Source organism: Cibotium barometz, chromosome 40 (assembly GCF_041138505.1).
Source record: "Cibotium barometz isolate CiBa-2024 chromosome 40, ASM4113850v1, whole genome shotgun sequence".
Taxonomy (NCBI): domain Eukaryota; kingdom Viridiplantae; phylum Streptophyta; class Polypodiopsida; order Cyatheales; family Cibotiaceae; genus Cibotium; species Cibotium barometz.
In genome coordinates this window covers 30,627,079-30,642,660 of record NC_141085.1, presented here as the reverse complement: position 1 = coordinate 30,642,660, position 15,582 = coordinate 30,627,079, and the positions used below count along the sequence as shown (strand labels likewise).

The window sequence follows — 15,582 nt, the reverse complement described above, 5'->3', positions numbered from 1 at the left end:
GTGTGCACGAGATGTTCTAGACGATGATGCGAGCACTCGCAAACCAGAACACTAAGTTGGAAGAGCAGAAGGCGCAGATGTTGGCCCTGGAAGAAAGAACCCGTACTCCAATCCCTTTTTCTTCCTCTCCTCCTCTCTCTCCTCCTTTTTCCCAAAACACGATAGCAGATCCTCTTTCAAGTAACCCTTCCTACCGCATCCGAGTTCGCCACTTGAGTAGCAGATGCGAGCATTGGAGATTCGATTGATGGAAGACCGTGAGATAGCATCCCGTTTTGCCACACAAGAAGATGCCAACTGACGCGTGGAGCATGAAAGATTTCTTGCGGCTTTAGATGCAAGGGCGACACCATCTTCTTCCTCCAGTCATCCTCTCGAGAGGATGAACTTCAGTAAGTAAAATGGTGAACTCGACCCCACGACTCTTTATTCTTGGTTGCATCAATGTGAAGCTTATTTTGGTGATGTGCAAAAAAATGATAGTGACAACATATCTTGGCTAGCTGGTATTTAGAGGGCGAGGCCATCCTATGGGCTCCACACTAGATTCAGTGTGGCAACGTATGTCACGGACGAGTTCGTCTTAGATCTTAAGCGGCGTTTTCTACTGCCCCACTAGCTTGAGCGACTCGAAGATGAGTTTAGGGGGCGCGTCAAAATGCGCAACTAGTCCTATAGTATACCAACAAAATTTCAAACTTATGTTAGCAATTAGGCATTTCTGATAAGGACAAGAAAGGGCAATTCCTCTATGGCCTTGACACGCAAATCGAGTGGGAAGTGCATATGTTTTGGCGATAAGCTTCGGACCATTTCTAGAGAAGAGAGCAACCAATTGATGTCGAGTGAGTAAATTTGAGCGCTTTTCCCCCACCTGCGTTCCCGCTGCCTGCGCCGCCTCCCTTTTGCTTTTGTCTGCACCCCCTCTTCCTTCTCCTTCGCTGCCTGCGCGCATCCCTTCTGCTTCGCTCTCCCTCCCCCCTTTCCCCCCCTCCCCCGGGTGTGTTTTCCTTTCCCCCTCTACGCCTCTTCCCCCCGTTCTGGCCATGTTGCCCCTTCTCCCTTCTCGCATTGCCCTCCTTCCCCCTTTGCGTCACCCTTCCCGCTTGTGCCGCGCCTTCCCCTTTCCCTTCAGCTCTCCCCCCCTCCCCCCCCGGGTCTCCTTCTGTCCTCCTCCGTAGCCTCTCCCCTTTTTTCTTCCCCCTCCGGCTCTTGCAGATAGTTTTCTTAGGTTTTTTTTGGGTGTTCTCCTTTCAGCAAGTCTTGGCATTTTCTGGGCTTCACCCTTAGGAGGACTCCATGGCAGCCGCTCCATCAATCCCAACTGAGGCCGTCGTTACTTGCATATCTTTCTACGAAGCGGACCTTCAGATCGTCACTACGACTGTTGCAGCATTAGAGGCCTCCACCTTGGTATGCAAGATTGTCAATAGCCTACGCGTGGACAACTTAGAGATTTTTTGCAGGTGAGCCTCATCGTTGGGCTTGCAAAGATCATAGACATTCATCCTCTGGGACACGGCTACTACCAGGTTGAGTTTGACTTGCCTGTAGCGTTAGATTGAGTCATGCAGCTGAGCCCCGTTGCATTGCATATGGCCCAAGCCTTCTTTACACAGTGGCAACACGGCTTCAACCCCGCATTCGACCCTGTGGTTGGCATGTTGGGCTTCCTAGTTTGCTTCCCAAGCCTCACGAAGGAATACCTTCCTCTTCTCCCGGTGATTGGTGGAGCCATTGGAGAGGGATGGAATCTGCCCCCCCCCCCTCCCCGCCCCCGCGCGCGCTGTCTCGTCCCTTGCACGAGCAGCCAGGATTCCATCCTTTGCATTTATATTGCCTTGGCGGAGTCAGTGCCTCATGTATATCTATCCCATGTCTTCGGGGTGATCCCATCATTTAGTGAGTGGAGTACCTAGGCCTTTCGGGCCAATGCTTCATTTGCAGGCAGATGAGCTACCTCGCTAGAGCTTTCCCTCAGAGCTAGTCCAGGAGACTGCCTCCTGTGGTTCCCTCCTCGGTCCCCGTTCAGATTCTCACCAGGGGGAAGAAAGAGAGACAGGCTCTCAGGTAGCGGATCACTTGGACCCGAATGCAGACGACCCTGCTACCGGAGAGTGGCGGACCGTTGGTCTGCGCTCGGGCCATTAGCTGACTATGAGAGCTGAGCCTTGCCGTCACGCGCACTAGGGTCACGAAGTACAGGAGGATTCGATTATGTCAGAGAACCATTTCGAGCATTTATCAAAGCATCCACTTGTCGGTGATGGGCCCCCTTAGTGTCGGCGATGGGCCCTCTCTGGTTGGCGGTCACTTCCCCGCCAAGATTTCTCCTCCGGTTCTTAGTGTCCAGTGAGGCCAGTTGGCCCCCTTGAGCCCTCGACGAGCCCCTCCCAGCAGACTCCCTCTTCGATGGATGATTCCCAGCCGCACCCCTTCTCCTGCCTCTCCGCCCCCCTCCCCATTTGCCGCGCTCCGCCTCCGCCTCCGCCTCCTCCGCCTCCCCCTCCCCCTCCCCACACCCTCCTCCTCCGTCCTCACCTTTGACTCTTCCCGCAACAATCCCCTCTATCCTGTCCTCTTCTCTGAGCCCGCCCTCCCGCCTCCCTTCGCCTCTCCAGAGCACTCCCGTCGTCCCCCAACCTGGAATAGAGACAGCCGGCGAGTTTTGTTTGCTGCTTGATTCATCGTTTCTCTAAGCCATTAGAGATGACCATTGTTGCTTCCCTGGTGAGGGCATCCAGGTGGGTCCCCCAGGATCTTGGGGTTGCCTGTGGATTACAGTTTCTTCCGATGTCTTCCGGTGGAAGGACATATTTTTGAGAAGACAGTAGCCCCCATTCGGATATGTGGGGTTTTTCATCACTCCGGACCTTCTACGCCAGAGAGGCGCGATGATCTTCTCTTTTCCTTTGAGTGCAGCCTTGGGGACGGAGTGGGCTCAGAGTTAGTGGCTTTCGCCATCTAGGGCACGCAGTTGAGCTTGACACCATCTTCATGATCTTTGCATCATCGACGTGCTCACTCACCTCTGGCCCTTTGGCTAGGATGGAGCTTGGAGGCTCATGGCATAGAGATCATGACGGATGTGGTGGCCTCTAGCCTGGAGGTGCTGCTCTTGTGTTCCTGCATGTCTTAGTCGTAGTACGTGTCACTAGCCTGGACATTTCCCAGTATGAAAGGGGTCTGGTGGACGCCAGGATGTCTAAATATTTGGAAAGTACAAGCTTTGGGAATGGGGGATTATCCTAGAATACAAAGGACCACACTCCTAAAATTTAGGAGAGTTGCTATTTTTGGCCCGACTACGATGGAAATTCTGTTCGTGTCATTACATCTGGAATTGAGTAGATACCAAGAGTTGGCAAAGTGCCTATGATAGAATGTCTACTAGTTGGAAGAGGTAAAGATTATGGAAGGACCCACTCTTAGATTGGGACATGTTGCAAGAAAGTGGACCAAAGTGAGACAAGTGGCCTGACACGTTAGAAAGTGGATCAAAGTGAGACAAGTGGCCTCACACTTCTCACTTCAGCTATTGTGTAGCTCTCCACTTGTCATTGTAGCCTTCTCTTGTCATTTTAGCTCATGGGAGGCCCAAATCTATAAATTGGAGCCCTCTCTCTTCATTAATGGAGGCTCTCTTGCTGCACACTAGCCTCTACCATCGTTACAGGCTTGCCCTAATGATGGCTACTCTCTTTTCTCTCTCTCTTGAAGGCTGTCCATGAAGAATACCGGCTGTTGGGGACTGTTTTTGGAGGCTTCCATCATGAAGAAATACTGAAGGCAAGGGTATTTAATCATTTATTATGATTTCTAGCCATTGTACTTGTTGTACCAGCCTTTGTACTTGTTGTACCAGCCATTGTACTAGCTGTACCAGTCCTTGTACTTATTGTACTTGCTGTACCACCCATTGTATCGACTGTACCAGCTTTTGTACTTGCTGTACCAACAACTGTATCCTACTGTACTAGTCACTGTACATGCTGTACCAGCATTTGTACTTGCTGTACATGCTGTACCAGCCACCGTACTGGCTGTACCAGCCATTGTACTTGCTGTACCAGCCATTTGTACCAGCTATACCAGCCATTGTACCTACTGTACCGACTGAATGGAGAGTTGTACTTGCTGTACCAGCTCTATTGCATGAAGACCCGTGGTTTTTGGGGAAGAATTAGTACCCACACGGAGGTATATGGATTATGTTGTTGGCTCGGCATTTTTACAGCCTATGTTTCGGCTTGGTTGCCTCGTGTTGGGCTGTGTCATGGCATTTGTATATGGATAATCCGGCATCTCCCGTGGGAGAGTAAGGCCCTCAAAGCTTGTACATGATATTATTCTCCTTGGGTAATAAAATACTCCAAGGGCGGGGTCGGCCCATTCCGGCCTCTATGCGGTGTCACACGTGCAAGCTCCATTTTCAGCATTTGTGGATGTTTTGTCCAGCTATTATGTTTTATGCAAAGTGATGATGGATATGTGTTAAGGTTGTGCAAGCTCCATTTTCAGCATTTGTGGATGTTTTGTCCAGCTATTATGGTTTTAATATGCATTGATGGTATCAACAAGTGTGTCAAAGGCCCTAGTCCCGCGGGCACCCGCCGCGAGTTACAGTACCCCTCCCCCTTCTTATAGATACCTCCATTGTGATTGATGGAGTTTACTCTCGTGCTCGGATAGAGTGGCGTCACATAGAGGACAGGTTCCGTGCGCACTTGGCGCACCTTCGTCCCGGGACGGGTTGTGATTATTCCCCATCTAAATCCACGCCCAAGGCTCTTCGAGTGGAGGCCAGTTCCGATAGTTCCGTCTCCCACAAAGATTGATATGCGGATAGCCTCGTGGAACATTCAGGGTTTAGGGGGGGCTCAATAGAGACGAGGCGTCCTCAGAGGAGAGCTTCAGAGAGCTTCAGTTGGGGAACCCATTGACATTCTTTTCCTCCAGGAGCTCCACCTTTCTGAGGGGCGTACCCATGGGAAGGTTTTACCAGGCAGGAGTCACACTTTTTGGTCTCCATCCTTTGGCCCCTCGGGGGCACAGGGAGGAGTTTGTATTTTTGTCAGTGAGTAGCTTTTAGCGGCAGTGATAGGCGCAGGAGTCAGTCTCTAGGCAAGCAATGTGGGTTACCATAATGATTGTAGAGGATCGCGTGGGCTTTCTCAATGTTTATGCCCCGAATGCTGCAGCAAGTAGAGCCATCTTATGGAGCACAGTCCGACAGGTCCTTCCGCAGGCTGACTTTTGGTGCATGGGTGGAGACTTTAACATGATTGAGGCAGTAGAGGACAAGCTCGGAGGAGGCACGGCCACAGTCTCAGGTGCAAATCACTTTGCATGGGAGGAGTTGATACTGGCACTCAGGGGACATGATCCTTGGCATCTGCTGAGTTTGGGTGCACCCCTGGGAGCCTGTGCTTCGGAGGAGCACCGGCCCCAGCCTCTCTAGACTTGATAAGTTTTATGTGGATGAGTGGGCTTGCGGCCATGATCGGTATCTTGGCGGGCACTACTTTTTCAGATCACGCTTCGGTTATTCTGTCCTTAGAAGACCCTTGGAGGTGGGATAGACACACGAGCTCTAGGATTTCGGACAGCCTCATAAAGGACCCCGAGATCTGCAACAGCATGATAGAGCAGATATGGGCGGGACTGGATTTTATTTCAGGCTCTGCCACATGTATCTTGGATGCGGACCTAGAGGAGATTAGCAGCTTTTTGCAGGAGGTAGCTGAGAGCAGATTGGAGGGATTTCGTGAGAGGAGGAGAGGAGTCTAAGGAGGGGTTTGGCTTCTCTTCACCGGGTTTAGGAGAGTTTCCCAAATAGCGCTTGGATTGAGAGTCAGCTTGCTGTCACCCGCACGGAGATCAGATCCATCGAGGAGAGGAGGGGTGGAGTATAGGTACCATGCGAGAGCTTCCTTTTCGACCCAGGTTAGCGACAGAGGCACGGGGGATTTCTTTGAGATAGCCGGCCCCCACCACAGGAGGAGAGATGGCATTCGTAGGTTGCGTGGCGAGGATGGAGCTATTGTTTCTGATCCCTCCCATGTGAGAGCCGTCGCCACGGATTTTTTCCGATCTCTTCTCATTGGTGCCCTAGTATCCCCACAGGTGATGGACGTGCGCAAGAGGGTTTGGTGGCACACGAGAGAGGTGGGCCCCCCGTTCTTCGGTCCTTCTTATTGACTCCATTCACAGCAGAGGAGCTGGCGGAGGCATTGACGACTCTTCCTAGGGCAAATGCCTATGGGCGGATGGATGGGCTTCCAGTCTCTTTCTTTCTTCGTCATTGGGACTTGGTGGAAGGCAACCTTCGAGCTACCTTCAATGAGATTATGATCACAGGTGCCATGCCAGAGAGGCTTTCAGAGGGTTTGATACACTTGACTCCTAAGGAGGGTGGTGACAAATTGGAGATCTGGCAGTGGAGACCCATCACCCTTCTTGGGACCGCCTACACGATTTTGGCCAAGGCCATCAGCAAGAGACTTCAGCCTTTTCTCTCTGACTTGATCCATGACACTCAGACAGGTTTTGTTCAAGATTGGAGCATTGTGGACAACATCTTCACCTTTTGGGAGGCGACAGCTTTGGCCAAGATGTGGCAGCTTGGCATGATCTGTTGATCGGGAGGAGACTCTGGATGTCCCCTTTTTTGCATATACAACGTGGTTAGGCTGCAGGATCTAGTTGCCAGAGGTTGATGGCACCCTGGCAAATGCAATACATTGGCAGTCAGAGGGCCTCTCCTAGCGTTACTTGTCAAATTTTTGGAAGAGGTTTCGGGACAGTTTTCGGCCTCGAAAGATCAACCTCTTTCTTTGGCTGATGGCACATAGGAGCTTGGCGGTTGGTAGTTGGAGGTTGGCCAGCACCTTGCTCGAGGTGCGGCCACCCTCGGGAGTCTCAGCGACATTGTCTTTGGGATTGCCTGAAGGCTCAGCAGGTTTGGTTGCAGATTCTCTGCATCTTCACGATGGACAGGGCCTCGACTCGGATCATTACATGGGGCACTGTCGCTTGGGCCATAGAGGCTGAGGTGATTAGGGCTTATAAGGAGGATGGTGGGGGGCTAGCCCTTCAAGTCTCTCACCTCCGCATTTTGGCAGTACCAGTCACAGCCCCATCTACGGACCTGTTATGACCCTGTGTTTTTCTCTTGACAATATGCAAGTGTGCACTGGAACATGGTGGTCAGTGTGCAAGACACAAGTGCAAGCAGGACTTTTGACAAACAGTCACACTTGGGGTCAAAATTTTGAAGGACCTTTTTCTTAACCCCATGTGGAAAGAGGAGGACAAAGGATTTAAAGATTAAAAAAAAAACAATCCCCTTGATGGAGGGATCGTGGCCCATAAGCTATTTTTGGGGGAGACCCTTTTTATGGAGAAGTCGGGCTGCATGTGGCTTATGGAGGTGCTTTTCTCTGGTGGGCAGGGCTGGAAGCTGGAGGGGTGACGGGCTGGAGCTGCGGCACACGCTCTCTCTCTTTCCCTCTTTCGCTTGGCACACGGAGGGCTGTTTGCTGGCGGCGCACAGGGGCTTTCTTTCTCTGGCTAGAGTCGGCTGTATGCTGGGGCCTGCACATGCCTATGGAAGGCTGGTCAGGAGTTTACAGGCGGCTGGCTGCAAAAAAAAACCCCGCGCGGGGGGGGGGGGGGGGGGGGGGGGGGATCAGGGAGCGTTGTGTCCAGCTGGACGTTCTGTATGCACGATTCAATGTGAAAGAGTCTTTTTGTGGTAGCCCTGATCATGGGAGAAAGCTTCTGTATGCAGGACTCAATGTGAAAGAGTCTTTTGATGTGAACAATAGTTGAACTTGTTTGTGAATGCCGAGTGGACAAGCTTCAAGAGTTCTACTATGACGGCTAAGTTTCCAACCTTATTGTAATCAAAGCTCTTATAATCAATTAAAGAAATACCGCAAGGGGCGCCATTGCATTTTGGGGCCAATCGGTGTTCGTGCATTGTTTGCAGGAGTACTCTAGCTCCCTCTGTTTGTTCTCCTTTTCTAGGTCCTCAAAGATGTTGAAGTGTTTTGTGTGTAAGTTTGTTTTTGCACCGCCCTTTGGTTTCGTGTGAAGACCAAGGCCGGTTTACAGACCACTAGAGACCGGGCTCATGCTAGAGATGGGAGATTTGCAGTAGAATTGCAGCTTGGCACATATGGCGAGCTAGATGTAGCGAGGATGCCCACATTCCGCCTGCGGAGTCCTTCAGGAGCATTTGGCTCGGCATCATCCATACCCTCTGTGGTCAATGGGGGAAGTTGCAGGGTGGTTCTGACCGCATGCGGAAGTGGCGGACGCTTTCTTAAGGCTATGGTAGGCTCACCCTTTTCTCACCGATAGAGGTGGTGATCCCACTTGGCATTACAGACCACCTGTGTGGTTATCCCCCCCCCCCTCTCTCTGCATGAGATAGCCTTCTTCTCATAGAGCGGCCAACCGGAGGGGAAGTGCATCTTTCTCCTTTTTGATTATTTGATTTGCGCCCCGTACATGAGGCGAGTTTGTATCTAGCCCTTCGTGGTTGTATTTAGCCCTTTGTGGCTGTTTTTCATTAACTAATAGAAGGATCTTTTTCCTGGAAAAAAAAGAAGCAGCTTTGGATCATTTTCTATCCGGAGAAAGATCAACGAGGTGTCAATGAAATTGAAGTTACCTCTGAGTTGAACTATGCACGATGTGTTTCATGTCAGTTGCCTCAAACCATATGCAGGACCAGTCCCTTCAGAGATTAAAGACGAAGCGGAACCAAACATTATTGACGAACCTGAAGTGATGGTTCCTGAGTAGATCCTTTTGCACCGCTTCAAGCACGGTTCCAGCGAAAATTGACGGACTATTTGGAGGCTATGCAGCTTCCGTCAAGTTAAGTAGAAGAGGATGCCATGTGCATCCCACACTTGGATGACACCACGTGGACATATTTGTACAGCAGGTGCAGGACCTAGAGTGGAAAGTGGTCCCTTGTGAGCCCCAGTCTGGGACGAGTGAGCCAGGGTTCCACTCTAAGTTTCCAAGGTTAGGTGTACAAGTCTCGTACATGGTCTTGGTTAGATGTGCAAGTCCTACACATGAAGCAGTGCCAGTCCGTACTGTGTCACCCTCTAGAGTGATGTCAGATGTTCTAGGTGTTCGGATTGTAGCTAGATACTAGGCATGTGGGTCTTAGAGCATGTAGTTGCATGTAGGAGAAGGGGCCGCCCTTTGGGTTACTCCAGAAAAGGGCTTGTAACCCTTGCCTAGCAAGGGAGTGGTCCTTGTGGGCCAATCTAGGGACCATGTGGCATGGAGGCCCATGACCAATGTCCTACAGCCAGCATGGCTGGATATGCTGTCGGCCAGCCCTGGGGGGCCTGGACAACAAGGCGGCCAGCCTGTCGGCCAATACCTATGGCCGGGGCAGCCCAGTCGGCCAGCCTTATGGCTTGGCCAGACTGGTCTAGCCCATGGGCAGCCATGCGTAGGCTGGACAGCCCAGCAAGAGGCGGCCAGATCATGGCCAACAGCAAGGTGTGAAGGGTTTTAATTCAGGTCGTGGGAGATAAATCAGCAGGCGGACTCGTGTTCTACCCACCGACCAACATTTTAGACGAACTAGAAAAGCATCGCATAGGAATTCATTTCAGCATCTTACAATTCACAAAGGGCTGAAGGCTTCCAAGGGCTAGGACAACCAAAGGGGATTCTAAAGCCAAAGGTGAAGGTGAAAGGTCAAGAATCAAATCAGAAGATCTACATGATTTGCGTTATTTATTCATCATTCTAATAAAGCAAACACACCATCTGTGGTCGGGGCCCTATAGAGGGTACTCGGGAACTAATACTATGTCCAACTCACTCTCTCTCTCTCTCTTTCTCTATTTTTGCACATATCTCTCTATCTTGTGCGTTATCTTCGTCATGAAGGAATATTGAATTCTGTCCATTGAAGTACTGATTCTATTCATCAAGCTTCCGCATGTTACATTAGCAGACCAAGAGGATCGAAATCCTTCACAAAGGCCTCTATTGAACATGTAGGTTAGTAGGGGCGCCAGGGTAACAGATGTACCTCACTAGTGAGTCCCTTGTGATCTTGGGCCCGCCCATTATGTAGTCTATGGATGGCCTTGAGGACCATGTTTGTTGTGAAGAAGGTGGAGGTGGTGGTACGGGGATTTGGTGGTGGGGGTAGAGGTGGCCGATGGGGGATATGATGGAGGGAGCGTACACAGGAGTGCCATGTGTGTGAGCAGGTGATAGGTGTGTGTCTGTGTCCAGGGGGACGTCCGTCCGTCCCCTGCCGTCCCCGTCCCTGCGCCGTCCCGTTTCGCCGTCCCGGCGTTCCAAGCCTCCGTCCCCTCCGTCCCCTGTGACTATGAAAATAACACACAATAATGTGGATGACTCAGTCCCGGGTAAGTTGTAGCCGCACCCAAAGATACCGTGCATCCGCGTCCTTCCGGACGATGTTGAGAATCTGTCGGAGGTGGGGTCTAAAAAGGACAGGTACCCCTGTTGAGCCATGTACTCCTGATGTGCGGGCCTCACCTCGGAAAATTAACCACCGCTTATACCCGGTTATGTATGGTAAACCCCTCTCAAGGCTCCGATGATTCTCTGTATAGAAAATGACATCCCTGCCTGTGAGAATCTCGCTCAAACGAGAGTTATATTATTGTCTTCAAAAGATCCCAATGGGTCGAGGAGACCAAAAGTAGTGCAAGGGTTTCATTTGATACTACGGAGCCGTGGAAATACCATAGACATAAGAGAACAATGAGATAAGACTATACTCATTTGGCACAAAGGGGGATGAGAATTTTATATTTATACAACTGGTCCTTATTTACACTTGGTCACCCAAAACTAAAAAAGAGATGAACCAAATGGCTACAAGAGTTGCATAGGCTTGGGCATGGCCAGCCGTGCCACAACTCCCAGAGATGTGGCGAGGCTGACAACCTGGCTAAGAGGAAACCCCCAACTTTGGACTGGTTTAAAAGACTGGGTGGAAAGGAGAATGCAAGCAAATCCACCAACCAAGAAGAATTACCATTTCCTGTCAAGGAAGATTTAGAATTGGTTGAAGGAAGGAATGACTTGCCGGAACTAGTTCAAATTTCGGTCAACCAGATGGGAAAGTATTATGAGAGTGATGACATGAATGCAACACTTCTAGTGGTGCATAAGGGTTATCAAGGTCTTGCAATTCTTCATGGTGGAGCCAGAGGAAGCATCGTTTCACAAAGCAATGTTGGGAAAAATGGGGAAAAACAGCCTCCTTTGAGGGAACAAACCTTATTGTGAAAATGGTTTACGATACCATGTCACGCAACCTATGGGGATTTTGTAGAACTTGAAGATGAAAGTCTTCTCATTTTGCTGCTGCCATATGTTTGCGTTCATGAACTTTACTGGACACACAGATTCGTACGATGTGATACTTGGTAGACCTAAGCATGTGGATAACTACTCTCCGAAATATCAAGCATGGGGCTTACGTGTATTGCTGAGAGGTCTCCCTCAGCTATGTCATGTGGGAAGGTAGCTTGATGGCGATAAAGCATGTCCTGGATTTGAAGCTGATGAGAGGATTGTGGCCAACGTCCAAGGGGCCGGGGCGCTGGGCATATTGGAATGTGGAGGCCCGGTCTGAGGTAACTCCTCTCGGGGAAGATGGGTCCGCAACAGCCCGAGGTGGGTCCACGGGATCCACTTTATGGGGGTCCTCCTCCTCTTGGGTCGGGAAGAAGCTGGTGATGGTTGGCTGGTGAGGGAGGGGTCTGGGTGGCTTGGGTCAAAGCTCTCTCAAGAAAGTGTCCCTATGTGTCTACGGAGTTTGAGCAAGAAGAGCCCTAGGCAGCGTTGGTTCGGGAAGTCACTGATTTTGGAAAGTGGGAAGATATCCAACCCTTTGTGCCTCTTGTGGATTTTATTTATAATCTTAGCAAAACACTTTTGTTGGTTCTCTGCTTAGTTTTTACTCTTGCTATCACTCACACTCACCATGCCCTTCTGAAAATGTAGGTAGCAATTGAGGGACTCGAATTCATGAAGCCATGTTCTCTTATTGGCATGCCGGCGCAGCCGTCAATGTGTAATGATACTCCAAATGATGGGCTACGGAAGGGATCTATGTTCTTGAAAAGAAGTCGAGGAATGCAAAGTGGTCTTGATGTTGAGGTGTTATTTGGTCTCAGAGAAGCTGAAGCGGATGCTGATATGCACATGGGTCAATGGGCTATCAAGAGCATAAGGTCTGGGATCAAGAAACCGGTAAGTTCTCATTTTGCTCGATGGCTACTTGGTTTGGGAATAAATGATGCTAAGTGGGCAGGGCCTGAACTTTGAGGATTTTCATATCAATCTGTTGCTTTCTGCATGGTCACATATGTGGTGTGTCAAACTTTGTAAAGGCAGGCTTGCCAACATTAATTTTTTTTTGTTTTGGTGCATGCCCTTCTTCAGGTTGAAGTTGAGGCTACAAAAGAGGAGGTTGAGTATCTGATTGAGACAGTCAAGCTAGAAGTAGAATCAGCCAGCAGAATTGCATCTGGTTTGATGCAGCTTCTGGAAATGCAGGGATCAATTGGACAAGCTGCAATCAAACAGCTTAGTAGCATTGGTAATCATTAGGAGGATAGCAGAATTGCAGCATCTTTCTCACTTTCCTAAAAAACAAGCTGTTGCAAGAGTCAGAGAGAGCTCTAATCTCTATGTAGTGTTGAAAATCAAAATATGCTCAAGCACATTTTCTTGGTGTCGATTTTAATGGTTGTCAAGGCTTTTCACGTGAAGCATGTTTGTGTTTCCAGGAAGTGGCAGCTTGGATAGATTGATTACTTCGGAGAAGGTAGGACGACGAAGTAGTATTGGGAGTGTTGGATCTATACCATCCTATAATGGCTTTCTCCTTGAGAAGTCAGATCTGTCCAGGCTTGAGCAAGCTGTGCTCAACTCTCAGGAAATCTGCGCAAAGCTGGGTAGCAAACTCATGGAAGCCAAGTGTTCAAACAGTGAAGGGGTGTCATGTGAGTTGTTGGCATTGACACACCAACTAACTGAGATGGAAGACTTGCTGGTAAAGTCACGAAATGCAGTTTAGCAGGCTACAAATCAAGTCAATCTGAGGCCATAAATGTGTATATAGAGTAATCTAGGGAATCTGGTTCTATTCATTATTCTTTGAACGTTCTGTACATTGCCAGGAGCAGTAACCAGTAATAATGTGAGTGCTCATGGATGGAAGTGCCTTGAAAGTCTGGCATGTATCATGATGCTCTTGACAAGCACAAGTCAAGTTCTAATATTGGCATAATGTCCTCGTCTAATAGCTTTACACTTGAAAGGGATTAATGCAAGCCTTAGTGCCAATTAAGTTCAAAAAACCTGTACAATTATAGAGCGCAATGTTTCTGCTCATTGCTTGCATAACAAGACAGTCATTGGTTTTCCATTTCTCATAGGAGAAAGTCTGTCTGCTTAGAGACCATCATCGTGAAATTTAAATTGGTCATTGGTTTTCTATTCCTCATGGGAGAAAGTCTCTCAGCTTGGCCTAGCATTGGCTCTTAATACCTCTCACCGGCCCCCCATTCTCGCGTCAAGGTATTTTTGGGCAACTCCTCCATAGCCCTTCAAGAGCTGTACTACTTTTGTCTCGCGATGTAATGGTAATGTTTTGACAAAATTTAATCCTCGAGTTTGTAAGTTATGAGTGTTATTTTAATGAAAGGAAATACATATAAGTTCAAGGCTTGTGTAGAAGGAATTCAAAGTTTTGGTCCACTATTATAATCAATAAAAATCCGCCTAGCATTCACTCCTAATGTCCTTCACATGGTTCTCATTCTTGAGTCAAGAAGCTACAAAGTATTGGATTACTTTAGGGCAACTCCTCCATAGCACTTCAATACCTAAGTTGTCTCCATCAATCTCTCTTTCTTTGGCACCACTCATAATCCTTGCTTCCTTTTCCTCAACCAAGGTAGGACACCATATTGGGGCGTGAACCCTAAAGTAGCTAATGGTGCATATAATTTTTTGTCTTCATACCTTTTCTTTGGGGGAGTGAGTGAAAAGTACGTTAGATAGCGTGAGTTTAAAATAAGGGGTTTTATTCTCATCTAGAGTTATAAAAAAAATGTATACACAAGGGGTACTTTAACCAAGTGAAAAAGTTGATACACAAGGGGTACTTTAACATCTCAAAATTTACAAAAAAGGTTATATCTAGATAGGGAGGTTTTAATTACCCCTTGAATGCACATGCTACATGGGATTGACAACATAGTGATGGCCTCGAGCTTTTCATACTTGACTTTCTATTTTCAAATATATTTAGCATTACTCGTCTAAGAGCACTACACTTGAAAGGGATCTTTGCAACCCTTTGTGCCAATTCAAGTTCAAAAGCCATGTACAATGATGAAGGCATTATTTTTCTCTGTGCTTAGACAATAAGACATTCATGATTTAAAACTTTTTCTCAATGCTCATATAATAACACAATCATGGTTTAAAGATTTTTCTCAATGCTCATATAATAACATGTTCATGTTTAAAGCTTTTGCTCAATGCTCATATAATAAGACAGTCATGTTTGAAACATCATTGGGCCAACTTTCATGATGTGATGTGATCCCACTTCTGTTATTGCCAAGTTGATAATATTTCGGTAAAGTTTAATTCTCAAGCTTGTAAGATATGTGTGTCCTTGTCAAGGGAATAGAAATATGAATAAGTTGAATACTTTGTGTAGAAGGAATTTAAAATGTGAATTTTTGTATCATGTTTAAAACCACATATTTGCAACTATATATGTTATAGGTGGTTGGTGAAGAAAATACATAAAGATATACCAACTTGATACTAGACTCTAAGGGTGAGAGGCTTAAACAAGAACTTGGCATGATTTTTCTCCTTATCTTTAAGCTACCAATTTGAAATGACTAGTATATGTAAGGAGCAAGTTTTAATAAGGGGCTTGATTCTCATCTAGAGTTACAGAAAATATAAATACGTAAGGGTATTTATAATGTAAAATGTTGAAAAGTTGATACAGAAGGGTTACTTTTATCATCTTAAAATTTACAAAAAGGTTATATCTAGATAGGGGGGCGTTTAATTACCCCTTGAATGCACATGCTACATGGGTTTTTAACATAGTGATTGCCTCGAGCTTTTCATACCTATGACTTTCCATTTGCAAGTATACTTAGTATTAATCACTACACTTGAAAGAGATCTATGCAACCCTTTGTTCCAATTCAAGTTTAGAAGCCATGTATAATGATCAAGGTTTTTTTTTTCAAATCTTATTCTCAGTGTGCACACAATAAGATAGTCATGATTTAAAGCTTTTTCTCAATGCCCATATAATAACACAGTCATGGTTCAAAGTTTTTTCTCAACGCTGATATAATAACATAGTCATATAAGATGCAATGGCTAAGGCGGCGAAGAATCTAATGACCATGATGCAAAAGCAAATAAAGGTAAGGGGTATTAGCTGTACTACTTGTAGTGAAAATCCTACAACAAATCAGTGTCTCTGCTTAGGATCTTATTATTAGA

The 15,582-nt window shown here is 47.7% G+C and overlaps 1 protein-coding gene across 4 annotated transcripts in view; it reads left to right on the top strand.

Annotated features, from left to right (window-relative positions):
- Nucleotides 1-13,701, top strand: part of LOC147615401 (amino-terminal region of chorein) — a 55,597-nt gene extending 41,896 nt beyond the window's left edge. For 3 of the 4 annotated variants that reach the window (XM_086779495.1, XM_086779498.1, XM_086779496.1), the window contains 3 exons: nt 12,034-12,282; nt 12,475-12,631; nt 12,822-13,701. In XM_086779495.1, coding sequence (XP_086635621.1) covers nt 12,034-12,282; nt 12,475-12,631; nt 12,822-13,111 — 696 coding nt within the window. In that variant the 3' untranslated portion in view covers nt 13,112-13,701. The remainder of the gene's footprint in view (nt 1-12,033; nt 12,283-12,474; nt 12,632-12,821) is intronic. The other variant, XR_015262846.1, reaches the window with a different exon arrangement.
- The last annotated feature ends 1,881 nt before the right edge of the window (nt 13,702-15,582 follow it).